At 38.0% G+C, this 23,570-nt stretch overlaps 1 protein-coding gene across 3 annotated transcripts in view; it reads left to right on the top strand.

Moving 5' to 3' along the window:
- The first annotated feature begins 530 nt into the window (after positions 1–530).
- LOC142334775 (E3 ubiquitin-protein ligase UBR2-like) overlaps positions 531–23,570 on the top strand; it is a 122,301-nt gene continuing 99,261 nt past the window's right edge. For 2 of the 3 annotated variants that reach the window (XM_075383062.1, XM_075383064.1), the window contains exons 1-5: positions 532–1,091; positions 5,203–5,394; positions 17,232–17,375; positions 19,528–19,663; positions 20,248–20,349. In XM_075383062.1, coding sequence (XP_075239177.1) covers positions 600–1,091; positions 5,203–5,394; positions 17,232–17,375; positions 19,528–19,663; positions 20,248–20,349 — 1,066 coding nt within the window. In that variant the 5' untranslated portion in view covers positions 532–599. Of the gene's footprint in view, positions 1,092–5,202; positions 5,395–17,231; positions 17,376–19,527; positions 19,664–20,247; positions 20,350–23,570 lie in introns of all 3 variants that reach the window. The other variant, XM_075383065.1, reaches the window with a different exon arrangement.

Below are 23,570 nucleotides of genomic sequence, written 5' to 3'. Positions count from 1 at the left end.
TTATTTTAATTAAATTCCTTTATTATATTAAAAAAAACAGAAGAACGGTCATTTCTTAACTAGAAGAGATAGAGTGGTCAAAATTTCGTGCTAGGATCAGGGCTTAGAATGTGGTTACATTAGACAGAAAGCATGGGTCAGAAGAAAATGAAAATTCTGCAGTTCAAAAATAGATTTAACCAGTTCTTCTTTTTGTATTAGAAGGTTTCCTTAAAGTTATGATGACATTTTGCACAATGCAAGTTATTTGCACAAAGATCACTTTTTGGAAATTTGCATTTCCGAAGTATGTTGTACAGTTCGACACATTTATACGAAACTAATTTCTATTTTTCTTTTCGACAAGTTCATAAAGAAGATCTATGACTTAATTTCTTGTTGGGTTTTCATGATCAAAGTGAAATTAAAGTGATCAAAAGTGATATCCCGCACTTTGATCCTCGCCAGTCGTTCGAGTGCAATTCGCGCGATGTTAGTGGTTTATGTTTTATAAATTTAAACGAAGCTTCTGCAGCCATTATTTTTGTGTTCATTGTGATGATCATTTCAGTGCTTTTGTATGCGAGTGAATTTATTACGCCAAACAACGTAACCTGATCATGGAATCGGAAGCGAAGCTCACTGCTGGACAGTTGGAGCAAGCATTCCTCTCGAAGAAGGGTCTTCGGGGATTTTTCAACAGCTACTGCTGCGAATTTCTCACTTCCCAGTTCGCTTACCCGTTGGACACTTTGGATGCTGACAGTGGCGACACGAGATTCCGGGAACTAATTTTGGATCCTTTGGAAGCGTTCATATTTGGCGACACTTCGTTGGATGATTTTGTGTCCAGTTTTGAAAGGGAGAACCAACAGCGACCTACGAAATGCGGGCGGATATTTACAAACGGGGAGCCGCATTACTCGTGTCGCGAGTGTTCCATGGACCCGACGTGTGTGTTGTGTCGAGAGTGTTTCCAGGCGAGTGAGCACAAGACGCATAAATATCGAATTGGTACTTCAGGTGGAGGTGGATGTTGTGACTGTGGAGATGAAGAGGCTTGGAAAAAGGATCCATATTGCGACCTGCACAGGCCAAGTGAAAACACCCAGGTGTGTTATATGGCGTAAACACCTTACAGATAAGTTCTGTGGTGGTGAAAACTTACATTCGACAACTTTTTGAGACATTGTCGGAAAAATTTTTATCAGTTGTTTTGGTTTTGCTGCCAAGTGAAATAGGAAAGTCTTGCCAAGTGAAGCGGGATAATCGGGTCGAAATAGAGGGCACCAAGTCGCAGCGCGCTGTTCCCTTAGTTTTGTTAGTCGCTAGTTGCTGTCACCGGAAAAGCAGGTTCTCCCGTCTCTTACCCACTGCGTTTGCTAGCCGCTAGCGTCTCTATTCTTAAGCTAGCTAGAAACATATCCAGTCCGTTGTTTGAGAGCAATTGCTCCAAAATTTATGTGTTCTTAAACATGATAGGTGTATTATTACTATTATGTGTAATACTATTTCGTTTCCTTGGCGTCTAATAACCTGTCGCAGAACAATAATAAATATTACCACTCGGTTGTTATCAGTTTGACCCCTCTGTTAAATCCCTCTGTTAAACCCAGTAACCCCCAACACTCCCCCGTCCTCCCTCCTCCACCTGCCGATTTGAACCCCCTTCTCCTCCAGCCCTCCCAACAAACGCGCAACAAGTTTAATTAATGCAGTTCCAAGTAACATAAAATTTTGTCATCTAAACTGTCGTAGTATAGTTAAGAAACGCAACGCATTAAAGAAACTAATCTATGACACTGGGCCAAATACTATCTACGGGTGTAGTGAGACCTGGTTGACAATGGAAGATAACCACAATCTGTGGGAATTTGATTCCGAATCATTTTACATGCTTCCACGCAGATCGAGAAGTAAAAAATTACAAGCAAATAAAAAAGGCAGAGGCGTTATGTTTCTAATTCCTGAAGTTTTCATTTTCACGCTCAGAAGCGGTTTATCCACAAAAAGTTGACCTTCGAAAATACCAGGGTTGAATGCAAGACACCTTCAAAAACACCCTTTTTGTTGTACTAGCGTATAATCCACAGAAAAAGTCCTTTACCCCTTTTCTTGAGCCTTTAGCTATTTCAATAGATCAAACAGCCAGCGAAAACAAAACTTTGTTTTTCGTACAAGATTTTAACATTGGTTATCTTCATGAAAAAAGAGTAGTTAGATACAATTTTAACGCCATACAACTTAGATTCTTGCAACAGGCTAACATGCACATCTAAAAACTGGCAACAGTCTTATTGATTACTTCATTGCTGATTATTCAAGCTTAGAGCAAGCGAAATATCACATCTTTGAATCAGGCCTTAGAACCGACCACTTTTGCGACTCTTCTTATACTGGCTGAAACAATAGCAGAAAAGCGTAAATCGGTTTGAAAAAATAAATTTGATAAAGCAAATTTTTCTCAAACAGTTTTTATTACTATCTATCACTATTATCCTGGCAAACATTCGTGTTTCAAGAATTTGTTTAAAACATATACCATACCTGTTGAAACTTATACCATGCCATTTTCAGTTGCGCCCCAGTAAAACCTTACCATATACGGAGAGTCAAATCTAAGTTATCCCTCTTATCAGAAAATGTTATTGAAGAATTGTTCAAAAAACAAACAAAATGAAAATTGTTAACGACACAAGAAAACAAAAGATCTGAGGCTCGTAGAAAAATTAAAACTCTCTTGGTGGTTTTGTTACAAATCTCATTGAAAATTGAAACAGCAAATGTATTCAACTATCGGTTTTCGGAAATTGGTGACTATTTTCTAAAAAGAAAATGAACGAATCATCTTTACTTTTGAAAAGTAAAGTCAAGGGAAAGAGAAAGATCTCATTTAGATTTGTTGTCGAGCAGGAAGTACATTGTATTTTTCGATCACTTAATCGAATAATCCTCTTTGCTCCTCAACAATTCCAGCCTGGGCGCTAAAGGATGGTGCAAAGTTTCTGGTACATCTCACTATGCTTTTGAACCAGTTTTTTGTACTTTTCCATCGGAACTTAAGAAACCTTTCCTTTTCTTAAAAATGAAGAACGAGACAATCCTGGAAACTACAGGCCAATCTCTGCGGGAGCTCTCTCCAAAGTTTTTGAGAAGCCAAATAAATTCTCTTTTGAAAAAACGCTATTCCATCACTCAGGCAATTTGGTTGCAGGAGCTCATTCTCAACACAAGATGCTCTTATGTTTTTTACAGAGACTGTACGCTCCAAAATAATAACAATGGATTTGTCTCAACGGCTTTGCTAGATCTATCTAAAGCCTTCGGCTCAATCCAACATGATCTACTTTACCAGAAGCTATACTCATTGGGTTTTGAAAGGAGCTATCTTCAATTGATTCAGGCATTTACTCAACAACGATTGAAGAAAATTTTGATTGATTACATGAAATCTGATTGGATGGAAATCTACCAGGATGTCCCCCAGGGAATTGTGCTCGGACCCTTACTTTTCAATATTTACGTCAATGATTTGATTATTCACATCAATAATCAATGCAATACGAAGATGATACCTTAGTTTACCCTTCCAATATAGATCTTGACATAGCGAACAAAAAGCTTCTGGATTCTGTGGAAAAATTAGCCAGCTACTTTGATAGAAATAGTCTAAAAATGAACACATCAAAAAGAGATTCTGAAAATTATTTAACCAAATGTTCTGATCTATAACTATTAGTGGCGAAAAGTCAATAATTAAAAATGCAGTGAAACAGGAGTTTTTATCGACAAAAATCTAAACTAACAGGAAGAGGTAAAAAGTGTTATGCGAAAAATGACCTTTGCAATAAGAGAAGTTAATGCAATCAAGAGCTCTTCCAATTCATTCAAGAATTAAACTTATGAATGCACTAGTTGTTATCATTTCCACTATAGTACAGCCTTATTTATTTGCATCAAGCGTTCTCTTCTAACTTAACTTGAAACACAGTTAAACTGGGCGATAAAGTCCGGCTTCAACAGAAAATATGACTTTTCTAATGACCTAAAGTTACCAGATGAAATACTTCCACTTGAATACTTTTTGAGGATTAAAGAAGCTACGAATCTTTTCCGTTTCTGCCCTCAGCTTAGTAGGCGTATTTTGTTTTTACCCCCCAGACGCACGTGCCATATTTTTACATGATGATTTACTATGTAATGATACGTGCTCTGTAACTGGGGAGTGCATAACGTACGGGGGGGGGGGGTGCACAAAACGGAATAGAATTGAAGCTACTTACTTGCAAAAAAAAACATTTTTCGAGTAGAGCTCCAACTTTCTGAAATTAGTGGTTTCTACACTGCAGCAGCAAAAACAACATGTACAAATTTCCTCCACTTCAACGTCAAATGCAAGTCGCCTTACCGTAGGAACTGTTTTGCCAGAGCTATAGAGTCCTAGAATGACTTCATATCTAATCCAATTTGTAATAATCTTAAGTTTAAAACCGTGAAAAATAAGGGTCCATTTCTTTAAGAAGTTTTAAACTTCTCTTAACCTGTTTTATGGAAAGTTATCATGGAGTGACTTTCAATTCAGTTAAATTTGATACAATAAGTTAATTTTCTGTCCAAAACAAAAGTAATAATTTGCTATTATTACTTGCTACTATTATAGTAATAAATTGCTATTATTACCCTACACTTCCATTGGCATGATATGTATATCTGTCTTTGGAATTCAAGTGTTTTTTAACCGTCCTCCATCGCTTGTCCGCCTCCCAACGCCTGACGCCTTATCGTCCGCAAAAACGTGTAAAATAGGTCAAGCTCGGAGGGCAATAAATCGCCGGTCAGCTATTCATTGACTATCTCAGCTCTGCTAGAGCATTACTAGTTTCTAAATGTACAATTCACTAAAGGGCAGTTTGGACCCCTCCACACGCAGAACACCCCCTCCCCGCCAGCGCGCAAAATGTTACCCCCTAATGTTACTCTCCCTAAGCCTAAGCTTGTTGTTACCGGGGCTAAGCGCTCGCCGGTTGTTTAAGAGCAAGTCGCCTGACGTTAGTATTAATTTATACTTTTGACTCCAACTGATTCTTTTTCTTGTTTAAACGCTTTGCTTCATAAGCTGATACGATGTGCTGTATAACACGTTATAGGGCAATGTGACTGTAATGTTTATAGAGCCGAAGATGCTCTTAATCATTGTTATTTTGAGTTTCGTGTTGTTTGCAGGAGGGCGAGGAACTGAGAGCCTTACCGGAGAGAGTGGAGAAGCGAGTGCGGGCGGTGTTTGAGATAGTGATTGCTCAGTTTATTCACTATCTCAGTATTCACACGAGTGAGTTCGAAGAAGAGAACGTGCGAAGGGACTCCTCTGTGTACTGCACTGTTCTCTACAATGATGAGCTGCATACTTTTGAACAGGCTAGTAGCACTGTCCAGAGAATCCAAATTCGAGTCGTGATTTTAGTCTCACTGGAGTAGTAAAAGGAGCAAAAAGCTTATGGGGTGAAATTTTTAAAAACTGCTTTTAAAGGTGAGTGACAAATTGGTTCTTGAACGGGTTTTCTTCACGTGCGGCAATGTGACTTCTGTGTTCTCTTTTTTCCCGTGTTTTTTTTCATGAATGGAATTAACATATAACACTTGTTTTTTTAAACATAGTTGCATTTCTTTGATTTCCTCAATGTGTAGCTAATAGTTAATGACTAACATTATTTGATTTCAAAAAATATTAGCGAGTTTGAGTTTTGCCATTTTTTGCTGACCTTTTTATTGTCTTTTCATTTCGTCTCACAATTAGTGAATCCTCTTGGTTTTCTAAAAGTCCTGTTTGATATTTCTCAGAGATTTATGACTTTGACATTGTGTCTTCATAAAGTATTCGTGAATTTTTGAGTTTTACATTTACTTGTTATTAATAGCCGCAAAGCGATAGCTCGGGCTGTTTTTGACATTCTCTTAGTTTTCAAGACACGGCGAGGAGTATTGGTATTACACAGGTTTTTATTACTTGAATAGGAGTATTGGTATTCTCCAGGTTTTGTTTTTTTAGCTGAAGCAAGCTTCTTGACTTGAATTTTGACTTATCTGTATTCGACCTTTTCCTCGGTTTTTGAACTTGTTTTCTGTTTTACAACATTTGACTTTAACAGTAGCATAGTTAGTAATGTATAGTAACTAGGAACTGCGGGTAATATTCATAGTGAAGAGGTCATTTTGGGAATTTTTGATCCCGTATGAGTCCCGGTATTCTACTGGCTGTTTTTATCTGAATCAAGTTTATTCATGACTTGAATGATGACTTTTTTCCAAACTTTACCTCTGTTTTTGAAAGTTCTGTTTTCGAACATTGGACTCTAACAGTAGCTTAGTTTGTAATGTATAGTATTTCGGAACCGCTGATCATCTTCAAGGTGAAAATAATCATTTTGAGACGTTCTGATCACATAACAGTCTCCAACTAAGCCCAACTATCCCCGATCTTCCCCCACTTAACCCCCACCTACCTACCTACCTTCAACAATTTACACTTACCGAACCCCCTCATCTACACCCTACTAACCCCTGTGCACCTACCTACCCCCCTGAATACACCTCACCCCACCCACCCTTACCTTACCTCCCCAGAAGCTTACTCCCTCCACCTACCACACCGATTCCCACCTCCTACGCCTCACCCACATACATACGCTCAAAACAACTAACCAGATTCCTAATTAAAAATTGGTATCTACCTATGTATTGCCCTTTGTATATTTCTTTTTGGTATTTCTGACATAATTGGGGCTTCGTAAACGACTCTTTGAGTGGTTTCCGGTATTCTACTGGCTGTTTGTTTATGAATTGAATTTTGACTTTGTTTTATTCGACCGGTTACTCCGCCGTTTCTGAACTTTGGATTCTGTTTTCCGACATTGGACCGTTACCGGAGCTTAGTTTGTAATGTATGGTAGTTAGGAACTGCTGGGAATATTCAAGGTGAACTTGTGATTTTGAGTTTTTGATCCTTAACTAATCTATAGACCTCACCCCAACCTACCTACCAAACACCTACCCCCATCTCTCCTGTCTACCTACGGCCTGTACCTACACCCCGCATATCTGCCCCCCCGGGCACCCGCTTTCACGCCCCACTTACCCTACCATGCCGCACCTACCTACATCTCCCAGCTGCCTCCCCCGCACCCACGTACGTAGCGACCTAGGTAATCTGCCAAGTATATTACTTTGTTTTAGCAGTTAGCCTGATCAATAAAAGAAGCTATTGGCTTTATTGCGGTATTGGGGAACCTGTTCACATGAATGATTTTAGTTGATGGCTCAAACGATCCCCCCCATTTTATACTTTTATGAATTTCTCTCAAACGAAGTTTGTATCAATTATATTAGTGCTGTTGGTCTTTTATTGTGATTTTTCGCTTGACTGATTTTTTGTCTAATTCTTTTGACTTTTCCTCCTCAAAAGCGGGATAAACAGGTAGCGCCCGGTGGGCATTATGTACTTTTAGCGACTTTCGGCTCACTAGTCTCCAAGTATGCCATTCACTGAAACTGTTTTGGAGGCTTATATTTATGGTGTGAAAGACGGTTCCCCCACAACCAACCCCCATCAGTCCCCCTCACTTCACCCCCAATCCCCACCCCTGAACATCATTCATGCCGTAAGGGCCCGTCAGCAAAGACCCCTCCCACCGTTGCCCCACCCCCTCCCCCTCAGCCCCCCGCTGCGCTCATCTCACGCTGCTTCAATTAAGCTAAAGCTTGCCTCACTTAACCGTGGCTAGCTACTGACGAAGCGAACCGCTCGCCGGTTGTTTGAGAGCAGTTCGCCCGACGTTAGTCGGTTATGTAATTATTGTTGTTTTTGATGGCGTATTCCTTATGCCCAATAATGGCTGGCCTATTGCTTAGGCTCAGTTGGCTAGATAGTTAGTGATCTGGCTAAAATCAGTTATAATCACGTCTTGATAGATAGTCAATGCTTGTTATGACTATTTTTAATGTTTTTTTTGTTGTGATCATAATTTGTTTTGTCATGTCTTACTGCCTATCCACATGAGTAGCGGACATTATTGGACGTTTAACGGGAATTGAATCATTCTGTTTACGAGTGTCAGTTGTTGGCTGATGATTTTTACGGCTTGAACATTACTTATTAACATAACTGATTTTCATAAAATTTTTTTACCCGTATTCATTTTTTGTTCCTTCTCCTTAGCCTCATTACTGAATAGTTGAATAGTGCCATTGGTATCCCTAACAAAAGGCAACAGATTCTTTAGGTAAGATTCACTTTATTTTTATTGCTTTCTTAACCCTGATAGGATTACTTGCTTTGATAGAATAGAATTTTTTAGTTTTGACTTTGTCTTCGGTTTGTAGCTAGCAATTCTATGTACGTTTGCATAATTGTTTTTCGAAAAGAATCTCGAGATATTGATTTCTGCCTCTTCGCTGTTTTTTCAACGTGGTCTTTGGAATGACAGCTCTGATAAGCTCGGTGTGCTTTCTAGGGATGAAAGCATTTTAATTTTTTGGTTTGTGTTTTAATGACTTGAGAGCCACTAAGTGTTAATCTTCGCATTTTTTTTTTAAAAAAAATGTGCTCTGTTCGTTTTCAAATTTATTGTATGCTTGCCAGGGATTTCTTATGTGATTGATGAGCTATATGTTCGCATATTTTATGCCTTTGACAATTTTGATTCTCTAAAAGAAGAGGAAAGCGGGATGTTTTTGCAAATAATCTCTTTGTTCTCGTCTATGTACGGTTCTATGCTTTGGTGACTATCAAGGCTGTTCTGTTATTTGTTTGATTAATAGCCGCACTGCGATAGCTGGGGCTATTATTGGCCTTCTCTTGTTTTTTTTAATTCGTCGTGGCGATTTTTGTTACGACCAGATGACGTCACAACCACTTCAAATATGCTTTTTGTTCATTCGTTCATGCAATTTTAACTGAAATGCGTGCGTGACGTCATTTTTCGCTCTTAGTGGAGCGAGTTTTTTTTTTTCATTCGCGTGATTAAATTTTTGGTCACACTTGACTTACCTCACTCTCAAAAATGACTTCCCCACTTTGAAATTGACTTTTATTTACTTCAATTCAAAGAGATAAGGTCAAATGAGTGTGTGGCACTTTAAATGAAGGTTATTTGAGAGCAGCTAATGGAGAAAGCAAAAACTTATACAGATTTAGTTTTTCAAAATATAATATGTCAGCCTTCAATGAAGACGATTTTTTTGGTCTGTCTTTTTTACTGTTTTTTTGAGACTGCAGATCTACGAAGCTATTGCGGCTATTTTCTGGCAATCTGTCAGCTATGTTAAAAATTGTTGCATGACCGTTTTGCGATTTTTGTTCTAGAACATTCTTTGACTTCTTAAATGACATTTTCACGCTTGAGTTCTTCATTTTTAGTGATCTCAGTTGCTCTCTTTTTGAAATAATGCATGTTGCTAATTTAAAAGCTATAGTGAGCAAAAAAAGAACAGCGCCTCAGGGTTCGACCGATTTTTGCGCCCATAAAACTTTTCTAAGCTACGACCCCTCTAAATTAAATTGCCCCCGCCTGTCGTTCGAGAGCAAGTCATCCGACTTTAGTCTGTTTAAGAGCCGCCTCAGCTTTTCAGCCGGCTATTATAGCGCTCCTAATTTTTTATAGCTGCGATGCTGTAAGCTGAGCAGAGCTATATTGCGGTGCTGTTGGATTTTTTGTTTCGTCTGACGCTCTTTTTCGTTTTACATTTGTTCACACAGCAAAGCTGAAAAAGTCTTGTTTTTTGAATGACTTCTTCCTGTCACTAACGGCGTTTGCGCGCGTGACGTCATTTCTCATTCTCATTCTAGCAAAGGTTTTAAGATCATTTGCTTGATTAGATTGTGATCAAACGTGACTTAACACACTCAATAAAATGACTTTTGTACTTTAAAACTTAAGTTTATTTTGAATTTGTTTAAGGTCAAAGGAACTCATTTGTGCTGTAAAGGTCCCTAATAAGAGGCTTCTGCGGAATGAATTTTAACTAGCTTTATTAATTTATCGCGGAATGATTTACCTAGTTTTTTTGAGCGGCGTCGATTTTTTTTCAATTTAGATCTGTATCTGTTTCTATCTCTTATATGGCACGCAAGACTTCTTTCGCAGCTGTTCCGGCAATCTGTCGGCTATGTTTTACAATTCAAAGAATTTGAATAGTATGGGGGCGCTGTCTTTTAAGGACCTGTTCTCACATTTTCATGATTTATGAAGTCAAATTGGAAATGTGATTTCTAATGGAAATTGAATAGAGCTCTTTCATTCACAGCTGATCGGCTCTCTCTGTGCTTTCTATGGGGGGATAGTTTTTTTTAGTTGAGACTTTTAATGTATGCTTTATTAGTAGCCGCCGTCAGCCTCTCAAACGGCTATTATTTAAGCGCTCTCCTTTTTTGCAATTCAAAGAGCTTGAATTGTATTGGGGCGCTGTCTTTTTAAGATCTGTTCCTACTTTTTCATGATTTTTGAAGTCAAATTGGAGTAGTGATTTTGGTCACGCCGAAACAGCAAGTGGAGCGAAAAAGCTAGTGGTTTTGAGGCGTGAAATTTTATCACTCCAATTTCAAAGTAAAGTGAGAAAATGGTGTTTGAACGAAAATTTGCTTTCTCGCTAGTGATTTTTTGTTCACTTGCGGCAATTTCACTTTGATTTTTGCTGTTTTTTTTCGATTTGTTGGATGGGATTTTTTCTCAAAGGTTTTCCCAATCAATTCATAGTTCATTCTAGCCCTAGTTTTGTGAACCAGATTTCCATTTCTCGCTAGTGGTTTTTTGTTCACATGCGTCAATTTGGCATTAATTTTCTGTTTTTTTTTTTTTAATTTTTCAATCTGATTTTTTACGCGATGGTTTTCATAATTCACTCATAGTCCGTTCTAGGTCTAGTGTTATGTTTAGTGAATGAAAATTCTTTGAATTGATTGTCAGGACTTGTCCTGCTTTGTTTTTTTAATTCGCTTTACCTTTTGATTTACGTTTTTCGTTTCAAATAAGTCACGACTTTCACGTTTGACTTCTGAGTTACCTCATTCACTGTTTCAACTAAATGGTTTTTAAATCCATTCACTCAATGAATTTTGCATGATATTGAATACAGTCGAGATCAAAAGAGAAAAATCAAAAGAGACGGGATAAACCGATAAAGCCCGGTCAATAAGTCATTGCGAATTACGTTATCAAAGTTCCCTAGCTGACATTGGTATTAAGCTTATTAGCTTTCAGTTTAGATGCTGAATTAAGTTTAGTTTTAGCATCCAACTGAAACTGCACGCCGATTTAGAACACGTTTTGACACTAAAAAATAGGGAAAAAATGGCCAATTTATCTCCTTTTTCTTTTTTTTTTTCTGTTTCAATCCTGATGTGCATCAAGCGCGTCAACGGCGGCTATTTTCCGGCAATGTGGCGGCTACGTTATTTATATGGCTAACGCTGCAATTGAAATTTGTTTTTCTTTTTGGGGTTCTACTACTATTTTTGTTGGTTTTCTCAAAACTTAGTTTGTTCTATCTATGGCCCCATCATGTGATATAAGTTATGCTTTCCATACGCCCTTTTCTCGCTCATTTGCTTTTAACCTTATATTTTTCATTGTAAGGGATTTCCCGTTTTGATCACATCTTGTGTGCCCATGGAGCGACTTGTTATGTATTTATGGAGCTTGCTACCATGAGTGCGACTCACAAATTAAAAAGATTGTTGAAAACTTGTCTAGGTATGCAAGACTTAGGCCGAAAAGCTAAAACATATATGGCGTATCCTAGTGTCAAAAAAGGCCTTGCTCAACTCAGACTTGAGAATTTCTAATTTTAAATAGAGGGTACCTAGGCACTTCATACTTTAGCTCATTTTAAGCTCTGTTTTTGATAACTTCACAAATTTTTCAAAAAAAACAGATCCAAATGATTTTCAATCTGTCTCTAGAAGTGAGACTGATAGTTCTCCTGAGATGAAGTGAGATGATAGTTCTCCTGAGAAGAATGCTTGCATGGTTGTATGGTCACGAAAGATGGACTAGCCTTACAGATTTGAATGTCATTTTGAAGCCCGGATTTTGATAGGCGACTAGTTATCGTTGGATCAATATAGTTATCATTTATTTCCTCATTAGTTTTGAAAGGTGTAGGTCCTCCTGTAGGGTCAAATCCAAAGCACCACTAACACACACATTGACTTAAGATTAGTTGCAAGGCCTGGTATCCCCTTGCTGCAGGAAGGTTCATAGGAACTTGACGTTATCCCGCACCAATATCGGTAGGCACACATTTTAATCAGAAGTTAGCCGCAAAAAATTATGAACTTATGAAGCTGCATCTAACAAGTGAAGAGCTGACCACACTCGCTAATGAATCTGTCGAACGAAACAATGATGCTGAATTGTAAACAGAGCAAAACCACACAGAACGTCCGCATGTGACAATGAAGCTGCTCTTAAGACATCAGCAGTGCCTTCCCCTAATCTACTGAGGAGACAGTACACCTTACGCAATAGAGAAATCAAATATCAGTTTGCAAGCAGCAACAATCAGGAGACTAACACTCATGTCTCGTCCTGATCCTGACAACTCTCAACCCCTTCTGAACATTGAAGAGACGAAATAACAGGGAATTACTCTCAGGAGCACTGAGAACAATTAAAGTCGGGCAAAATTCAAGTCGATCGAGTGAAGAGAACTATGTTCGAGGACAATGGCGACATCAGAATGAGGATAGCAGAGCAGGGCAATCCCAACAACAAAGTTTTTCAACAATCAACAACCATTGAATAATTGTTACGGACCTGATAGACACTACAACAACGGCTTTAACAACAACCATACAATGGTTTCCCGAGTTCTCCAATAGACTGGATGCCTCACCAAGCACTAATGGTCCAGAACATATTCGGTTTGCCTAAGATATCACTGGTCAATGTTACATGTGATCCTCTGAAATGTTATCAGTCGTGCAGCTTATTCAAAGCAAACATTCACGAAAACACTGGCCTCTTAGATGCCAAAAAATGACATACCTCCAAAACTTAACACGTAAAGCAAGAGCATGTTGCTGCATACCTGGATCAATTATAGAAGTGGCCTAGGTCCAGACCAGAGGAACCGAACTCTTTTGTGGGCTTCGCCTCTTTCGTGAGGAGACTAGTACAAAGGTTCTGGCTTCACTACTCTGATGGTGATCTCAAGTCGTCAGGAGTTTTGAGATTGGCCAGAGATAAACTGAACGCTACCTTGATAATCAGATGGAATCTACAAGCCAAGCTTTGTAGCAACCTTACCTTACTCACGTTACTGATTAGATTGATTATACGCAGAGGCGTGCGAGGACATCTCCCCACAACGGAACCAGTGTGAACAATTCTTCTAGAAGGGGGCCAACGGATGTGTCATGTTAGCTATGCTAACAAAACCAAAACATTGGTCGATGTCTTGCATACTTTTAAAATTCAGTGTATCGCCGACAGTATTCTGTGAGGAAGTGCAACCTCTGCCCTAACTGTTCACGAGCTTACGAAAAGGGTTTCTGCCGATCAAAAACAAGGTGCCTTGTGGACAGATGCAATGGATTTCATCACTCTACACTCCATAGGACAGATGGAAGGCAGCAACGACAAAATGCACAACCAAGTGGGAATTGCAATCAAATCTCACGATACGATCTTTTCAGAAACCACACAAAAAAAACCAGTCAAACTGGTCTAAACTTACATAATGAAAACCAAAGGCAGCGGACGAGTTCGAACTACAACCAACAATGGAAACCAGAACACGTCACACAGAGGCAACTGGAATGAAAATGGTTTTCAGCCGACGGAAAAGCTGAACAACAACAAAAACAGACAGCCGATTAAGATTCAGCGCACTATCTCCCAACAGCATGCAACTACTCCGCAACAAAAACTACTTTTGCAGCAACCAACAGGAAAGTTCTTGGATCAGACCTCACATACAATTGAAAGCGATGCAGTAACTTTTCAACATAGAACTTGCATTGAGACCTACGCAGTGGTGGACGGTGGCAGTGACAACACACAAATAACACAGAAGGCTGCCGCTGCACTTTATGTTCAACAACCCAAATACATACCCTACTCTTAGCTTCACTTCATGGTGAACACTCAGTTAAAAACAGCAGATGTCATGATCGGAATAGGATCTTTGTATAGCGGTTGTCCTGTGATCAGAATCCCCGTGTACGAAGCATCAATGGTGGGGTTTCGGATGCCAAGAAATCAAAGTGAAATGTTGAATGAGATCTGCAGAGATTGTTCTCGTCTCCAGAACATATGTTTACCAACAATCAGAGACAGCTTGTTTTGAATGCTGACTAGAGCAGATGCATTCACAGCAACAGTTCCTAGAAAGTTCAAAACACTCTCTGCTTGGTTGGACAATGGAGGGTCCATTCCTCAGAGGTAAACACAGAAGAGGGTTGGCCAACCAACCAACACAAACATAGCACTTTTTAATCATATCGAGACGACAAGACGATCCAGATGAAGATCTTCTCTGGCTTTTCTTGACAATTGAAGGTGTGAACTTCATTCAGTGCTCGTTCAAGGGAAAGTCTTCGGATGAAAGAGGAGCTGTGTCCATCCTCAATGATAACATAGAAGACGTTGGTGTCAGATACGAGATTGGATTTCATGGAAGAAAGAGATCACACTCCCTAAAAGCTACTTCATGGCCAAATTTGTCACACACTTGAGAGAGCTATGAGGAAACAATCAAAAAAGATTTGGATAAAAACTACATCAACTGCAGACTCCAGTTGCAGATACTCTGTTTGGTAAATTTCTCATCACCCAGTTATAAACAAACAAAGGCCAGACAAAATCAGCAGAGTCACAAACGCTGCTTCTATATATAGAGGAGTCGCTTTTAATGATGCATTGCGGACAGGGCCGGAAGTACTTTGCAATCTGCATGGCCTTCTCCGCTTCAGACAGTACTCAGTAGCAGTCACAACGGACATCGAGGCAATTTTTTTGCATATTGGCATTCAATCACAAGACCAGGACAATCTACTTTTTTTGTGGACCGAGAATGGCACTGAGAAGATCTTCAAATACATTCGACTCATATTCGGAGCCATATGTTCACCTTGTGCAATCTTTGTTCTGCAGAATAGTGCAATTGACCACAAGCAAGAGCATCGAGAGGCAAACATATCGATCATGCAGCAGTTCTACGTGAATGATTTCATGCAGAACTACCCTTCTGAAGAGCAGGCCAGCAGAAGTGCAGAGATTAAAACTTCTGCAGGCAGGAGGGTTCATTTTGACAAAATTCCTAAGCAACAAACGAACCGCATTAGGAAATCTATTCGAAGAAGACGAGGCAGAAGTGGAATTTCAAAGGATCCTTGGTAACACATGGACCCAAAGACGGACACGTTGATTTTTGCAAAACCGAAATTTCTCTAAACAACTACTGACTCAAAGGAAGGTGCTATCAATGGCAGTTTCTCTGTTCGATCCAGTTGGACTGATTTCACCGTTTGCCATTAGAATTAGATGCATTATCCAGAAAATCTTTAAAAGAAGAAACTGGTGTCAACCAGAGTCAGAATGCTACCAAGATGAGCTGCAAGATTGGATCATGTAGTTCAGCATTACAAAACTGTAATTGGAAGCGGCAACACTTGGAGCAGAGCTAGCTGGGTTCTCTGAGAGCGAGATGAAAACAACCGTCATTTTAAAGCATTCTTTAGGAAGACAGCGCTGCTACACTTGGATGGAGCCAATCCAAGCAGAGACAGAAGATGTACATTGCCAATAGATTGACCAAAATTTACGATAATTCGAACCGTGACAACTAGACATATCATTGGAAATATGAATCCCGCTGACCACAGCACACGAGGCCCTACCCCAAAAGACATTCTAAAGCGGTGTCTTTAACCACCTGACTTTCTGAGCACACCTGAAGATTCGTGGAATTAACCCAGCAAATTAGTGTTGGGCAATACAACCATGTTGTCTCTTAAATTAGCGAATAATTTAGTCCAATGTTTGCTTCTCAGTTGCTCTCGAATGAGAAGCAATTTTTGTAAACGTGTGTGTCTTTTTATGCAAATTTTTTGCGCGACTGTTTTTCCGCTTTTCTTCTTGAATAATCTTTGAATTCTGAAGTGCCTTTTTCACGCACTTTTTGGTTTTTGGGTGAATTCATCGATTGCTCACTCCGAAATAATGTTTCTTGTTCTCAAAAGTACAATCCTTATAGCCGAGTGTTTAATGCCTCTGTCGAGGATACGGAATCGCACTCAGGAGGTTAGGGTTCGAACCCGAATTTCGTGTGTTGTTTTTGAACCCACAAAATAAAATTTTGTCTAGGCCACAGCCCCTGAATTAAATTGCCCTGCCTGTCTTTCGAGAGCAATTTTTCCGACGATAGGCCGTTTATTTTAATAGTTCACATGAATTCCCTTGGTCCGCGGGGCATTAGCTCGAATCATGGCCAAATGATTTAGTCCCAATAATAATGGTACCAATTATATAATGGATTTAAAAAAATCTGAATGAAATGATAGTGGGATGGAATAATCGGGGTGAAATGAATTGGGGGTTAAACAATTAGGGGTGAAGAGCGGGACAACGGATGCTGCTTTTAAATAATAACAGTCGTGAGATCTTTTTGTCATTTTTCGTTTAAATTTTTTAACTTTTTTCTTCAAAAATGGGATTAAAAGATAAGCGCGGAGCGCACCCCCTCTCACTTCACCCCGCCGTCGTCTGCGCAACTCAATTTCCTTAGCTTAAGCTAGCCTCACTGAGCCAGCTTTTACCAAAACGGAGTGCTGGCCAATCCATTGAGAGCACTTCGACCGACCTTAGTCGATGATGTTTATTTTCCTTGCAATCGTTTTTGTGTTTTTAGCTGTTGATTATGAGGGTGTCATAGGCAGTGGTTAAACTTATACAGCATCAAAAGTTTATGAATAAAATTGTTTATAACTGATTTTTGTGGTGATAAAGTGATAATATCTTTTAATAATCCCTATAAATTCACCCCGATTTTTAGTCTTTAATAAAATTTGGTACAATTTTTGTACAAATAGTTTTGTTGCCATTTACACAATGGTTACAACTAACATTCAAAGATTGGAATACGTAAGTTGGGTGGAATTTTGGGCTGAAACTTTGACGGGGATAAAGGCGGGGGGGGGGGGGGGGTTAAAACAAATAGAACCGTCGTTATTTACCATTACTCTGTGATGTTAATAGGTAATAGAGGCCCTGAAAAGGGCTCTGCTATGTGACAATGCTACAGCCAAGTTCTATGCAACTGCAGTCGACAGAGAGGGAAGACACCTTGTATTTAAGAGGAGTAAAGCTGAGTGTGACAAGGTCAAGAAGAAAATTGACGAGGTATGTAAGTTTCAGGTAATGTCGGCTGTAGGAGTCAAATTAAATAAATCGAGCATGCGATTTTGTTTCAAGTTTTTAATAGCCGCCCTGAGCTTCTCGATCGGCTATTATAGCGCTCCTATTTTTACGACTCGAAGAGGAGTATTGGAGAAGTCCTTTTTACAATTCAAAGAATTTGAATTGTATTGGGGCGCTGTCTTTTTACGACTCGAAGAGGAGTATTGGAGAAGTCCTTTTTACAATTCAAAGAATTTGAATTGTATTGGGGCGCTGTCTTTTTACGACTCGAAGAGGAGTCCTTTTTTTAATCAATTTTATTGGAGTGATTTTTGAAGCGGGAAATGAAACGCGTGAAAAAATTTGGAGTGATTTTGGTGCTGAACAAAAGTGAAGAGCGGAGCGAAAAGAGAGTGGTTTTTGTTCACACCGCTGGTTTTGAGAGAACGAAAAATTGATGTGTGCAAAAATTTTCTCTAAGCGAGCGAATTTTTTTGTTCACGTTCGGCTTTTAAAAGCAGTTTTTTTGCAATTTTTAATGGTTATGAGGTTTGATTATTATATTGTATTAGTTTTCGGCTTGTTTTGATAGGAATTGAAGGTTTGAAGTAGTTAAATTGAGTTTCATGCTAATTTGGAGATTTGATCAGTTTTGCTGATTTTTAGACAAAATTTAATGATTTTTTGTCTGTTTTTTTTTAAATGCTTTAAGTGGGATTTGGATAGAAGCTTGTTACTTAAGAAATATTCAGATACCAATTGAATAAAGTTCTCTTGGTATAAATAATTTTTTTCTTAGAAAAATTGACAGAAAAATTGAGAAAATTCAAAACCGTTTTTCTTTATGAAGTTTTTGTTTTTTAATCTTAGACAAGATTCTTAGCCTATTTTGACTCGCCCATTGTTTTGCGAGGTTTTTATTGCTCTAATTGCAAAGGAAATTTCTTCGGCTTTATGTTTCCTTGTACTATAAAAAACAAATTAAAAAAACTTAACTTTTTATAGTTTTTTTTGTTCAATTTGTTTTTGAATGCCGTTTCTATTCTTTTTTTTATGGCATTTGTGAATGTTCAGTGTTCACAATGGTTGTTTAGTCATAAGTATGGGCAATTTTCTCAATCGAGTTGTTTCCGGAATTCTTCCGTTTATGTTTTTTTTAACTTCGTCAAACTTTTTTTCCCTTTACCTATTTTGCCGCTTTTTCGACATTTTGCGTGAAATCTGACTTTGTAGGCTCTAGGCTAGTTTCACTCTTCTGTCATTCTGCTCAAAGTCCTCTTAAACAGCAGCTGCTCAGGAAAGCAATTCAAAATGAAGAGAGTCAGTATAAAAAAATCAAAGTCAGAAATAGAAACAGGATAAACCCATAAAGCCCAGTTTTAAATGCCCGGTACTTGAACTTTGTTCTCATAAGTTTTAGTTACTCTCTATAATGCTTATTGGTATTGATACTAGACCCAGTAAACTCTCGCTGAGAGACAGGAGTATGTTCAATTACGAAATGGCATTAAAATAAATCGCACTTAAAAATGTTTTTGTACAAAAATCAATTTTTGTTGATATTTTCTTTTCTTTCAATCCCAATAGAGTTATGGGAATCAACGGCGGCTATTTTCCAGCAATCTGCCGGGTTTGTTTATTTCATGAGAACAGGTTTTTTTAAAATGAACGTTGTGAGAAAACAATTTTGGTCATGTTCATTTATTGAAACAAATCAAACAAACGCTAATTCACAATAATGGAGTTGAATCTGTCGACATAGTTCTACTATATGAGCATTCGATTGAAAACTAACTTTCAGTCTAGCTAAATGTGTTAGACTTAAAGTGAGCCAAGAAATGCATGTTTTGTAGGATATGATTATCAAACAAAAAAAGCCTCATTTAATGAAGAAATTAGAAATTGGTCAGTCAAAGAAAACGTCTTTTTTGTTCAATATTTTAATTAATTTTAATAATTTCCAAGTTCAGTTCATTTTAAAGTTGACCAGGGGATGGCGCTGCTTTCCATTATAGAAACCCCAGAAATATACAGTCGCCCTATATTTTCCGGGAGGTATAAGCCAAATGCACAAAGCGGGGGGGGGGGTTGATATAATAGTATAACAGGAAAAGCCTAGCGACGATAGGTTTGGTTTGCACGTTTTGTTTTCTAGGGTATTACAAAAGCGTCAGTGGCCCTTTCGCGACGGAAACCTATTCACATTTTGGTCATGCGAGAGGTTCTCTTCATCATGCAAGGAATTGTTCAACGACTACTGCGGTGGCTAATCCAAGCAGCTATTAAATTGGGTAACATCTTCAAGTTGTTGCATAATTTTTTTTAAAGAACCATGTAAACTGAGAAGTACAACCGTTAGGTTAAACACTTACATGCTCACAAGTATCAAATGAACAATCATCATTGATAATATGTTTTAAAGTAATGATCCAAGAGAATCTGTTGTATATGGTCTCATACGTATAAGTAGAATTTCAATGCTCCAATTTGCCTATTGTCAGCATTTTTTCTAACTCTTTGCGTTAGTATTATTTGCGTATTTTAAATGTTAAATAATGCCATTTGTCTCAGAAAATTAGACAATTGAGTGGGTGGAATAACGCCGTGTTCGATCAGACTAGCGTCTATATAAATTCTGAACATAGTTCAATTTAAGGTTTTTTGGGGTTTAGACGTTAGTTTGACAGTAGTTGCAAATACAGAAAATTTGGTATAGATGTTAATCTGGTCGAGTGTCACGTTTAACCGACTATACGATCACTTTTATTTAAGAAAAAATGCAAAGAATACTGTCTCAATTAATTTTGGATCCTCATTAAAGCAAATTTTCCTAAATGTGAACGTGTTTAAGTGATGTGTAAATTTTCTGCTACAGGGCAATTTCGAAGAATGTTTTGTGATCTGTTACTGGAGCCAATGACTGGAGGCATGACGTTGCTCGAAGTAACTCTGTTGAATGACACCAAACTGTGGAAAAGTTAGTAAAATTGCCGCTTTTCTGTTTAGCAGTCAATTGTATTAGCTTCCTTTTCCACTTTATCCTATATCCCGATTGCCGAGACTATGATGGGAAAGATACAGCTTCTACTGATATAATTTAAGTCATGAAGTTAAAAGCTGATCATCTTTCCTAATAGCCGCGAAGCAACAGCGAGGGTGTCATTGGATTTTTTTAATAGCCGCACAGCGATAGCTGGGGCTATTATTGGCCTTCTCTTGCTTTTTTTTACAATTCAAAGAATTTGAATTGTATTGGGGCGCTGTCTTTTTTTTAAGATCTGTTCACACATTTTCATGATTTTTGAAGTCAAATTGGAGTAGTGATTTTGGTCACGCCGAAAGAGGAAGTGGAGCGAAAAAGCAAGCGAGTGGTTTTGCGACGTGAAATTTTTTCGCTCTAAATTTAAAGTAGAGTGAGAAAACGGTGTTTGGACAAAAATTCGCTTTCTCGCTTGTGGTTTTTTGTTCACATGCGGCAATTTCACTTTCATTTTTACAGTTTTTTCGGTTTTTTGGATCGGTTTTTTTTCTAAATGGTTCCAATCCATTCATAGTCCGCTCTTGGTCTAGTTTTCTGTTTAGTCAATGAAAATTCTTTGAATTGGTCGTCAGGACTTGTCCTGCTATGTTTTTTATTTCGTCGTCGCGATTTTTGTCACGACCATATGACGTCACCACCACTTCAAATCTGCTTTTTGTTCATTCGTTCATGCAATTTCAACTGAAGTGCATGTGTGACGTCATTTTTCGCTCGTAGTGGAGCGTGTTTTTTCGTTCATTCACCTGATTAAATTTTTGGCCACTCTTGACTTACCTCACTCTCAAAAATGACTTCCTCACTTTGAAATTGTCTTTTATTTACTTTAATTCAAAGAGATAAGGTCAAATTGGTGTGTGTCACTCTAAATGAAGGTTATTTGAGAGCAGCTAATAGAGGCAGCAAAAAGTTATACAGATTTTTAATCAAAATATATAACAAATCAGCCTTCAATGAAAAGACGAGTTTTTTGGTCTGTCCTTTTTACTGTTTTTGTGAGACTGCAGATCTACGAAGTTATTGCGGCTCTTTTCTGGCAATCTGCCGGCTATGTTTTTAAATTTGAATTGTATGGGGGAGCTGCTTCAGTGAGGAGTTAATTTGAAACTTATTCTGGCATACGAGTCACTATTTGGTCTCCATCGATAAATCTCAACAAATGTTCTTAATCAATCTAACATGCGAGTTTTTTGGTTTTGAAATGCGGAACTTTTGGTAACAAAAAATTTGACTATTGCTGACCGAAGGCATATCGAATTATGAAGTTATGAATTTATTGTAGTCTGAAACTTTTCGGATCGTCTAAACATCAGTCGGACTTTGGTAACCCCACGACGACGAATTTTCCCTTGTCCCTCCCGTCCCCATCAGAAGTCTGGTGAAAATGAGCAACAAAATTTTTCAATGTGCCCCGAAGTGATTAAAAGGAGGGTAGTGTAATGTCTTGCCTATCATTTTTCAGTGCGACTAAAGTGTGTTCAGTGGTGTGATATCGTATTTTTTGCTCATTTTAGTTTTGTGTTTCCGTTTTGTTTTTTAATACTCTCTTACACCGAGTATCATACTCCTAACATTTTGTAATTGACTATTTGACTTTGACTTTTTGCGAGCGTTCAGTCAGTCTTCAAGTTTTTCCGAAGACACAAATATTTTGAAGCAGTGCAATACAACTATACAATGGTAACTGTTGTCATTTCCGACTTCAATGGCATTTATTTTCAAAAACTAAAATTTTTCTATTGTTTGTTTTCTTTTTTTGTTTTCTTATCGCATAGTTTCATTGGATTAGCTTATTTTTTGATAGAAAATTTCTTCAACTTTTGGCAACGTGAGTTTTGATTTTTCTCATATTTGGATGAATGATATCGCCATGTAAAACGTGTTTTCGAGTTTTGCTTTGTTGCAGAAAGTGTTAATAAGTTTTCTACTTTTAACTTTTTTGTATTTTTAACATTTACTTTTTGTTTGTTTTAACATTTTCGTGGTAATAGGACATAGTCTGATCAATCACAGCTCTTATTGGCTATCTCTTTAGGCCTTTGTGTACCTATTCGTTGGTTTCAGTTGACCGCTAATTGTTTGTCGACTTTCTGACGTCATCTCTTTACAAATTCTGAATACGTTTTCATTGTTTCACCCGTAAGTATTGATCTTCTTGATTTCATGTTGCTTAAGCGTAAACCTGCAAGTCTTCTCGGTTTTGGTGTATGACATTCCAGAATATAATCAGGTATTTTAATTAGTAGTTTATTGTGTTTATTTTCACTCTGGTGTGTATTTTCACATTGACGCTCTATTTTCATGAAGCTTCTGTGAACTGTTGAATTTTGCGCTTAATTTTTTTCTTCCGTGTTGCGTTGCCCAAGATTAGCAGCCTTTTAAGACTATTAACCTTTTAACGCTGCATTATTTCTATTGTTTACTGTTTTAACTTGTTAGCTGATGCTTTTTACGGCTTTGACACTACTGCTTTTCATAAAGTGTTTTTTTTATATAGTTTTGTCTATTTTTTTCTTTTCTTCGTGTTAATTAGTTTCACTACTGAAGCGTCTCATCTTTTTAGGTAAAACGTAACTGAGTCTATTTGTAGGTTTTAATTTTTTATTTGCTTTTCAAACTTCTATAGAAATATTTGCTTTAAAAGAATAGAATGTTGTTTTTTTTTTGTTTTGGAGGTGTTCTTTTGTTAAGTTGTTACGAAGTCTTCTCAATGGGAGCTTTTTAATTAAGTAAAAATGATTTGATTTTTGCTTTCGGTTTAGGTCTAACAATACTAATTGACACTTGTTTACGAAAGGATCAGCATTCTTGATTTCTGCATGTTCAATGTTGATTTTGTCATTTCACTTGGTCATTCCAGTGACTGCTCTGTTGGGCTATGCGCTTTCTATTAGCGGTTAGTTTGATGTGGCTGAGATTGTGAATGTCCGTTCCTGGATAAATGACCTAGCTGCATTGATTGTGAACAGTGACGAGTGATTTTAGCTGTTTGTACATTTACTGTTCTACTGCTTCATATTCGTTGTTTTCCTGAAAAGTTGGTGTAGGACTTCCGTAGACTCATTATGTGATGGATTTTATATGTTGACATCAGATTTAATGACGTTGGCAATACTGATTTTAAATAAGGGGAAATGGGAGTTAGAAATATTATTTGTACA

This window comes from Convolutriloba macropyga, chromosome 2 (genome assembly GCF_964194025.1).
Source record: "Convolutriloba macropyga chromosome 2, txConMacr16.3, whole genome shotgun sequence".
Taxonomy (NCBI): Eukaryota; Metazoa; Xenacoelomorpha; order Acoela; family Convolutidae; genus Convolutriloba; species Convolutriloba macropyga.
This window is presented reverse-complemented; position numbering and strand designations above follow the sequence as displayed.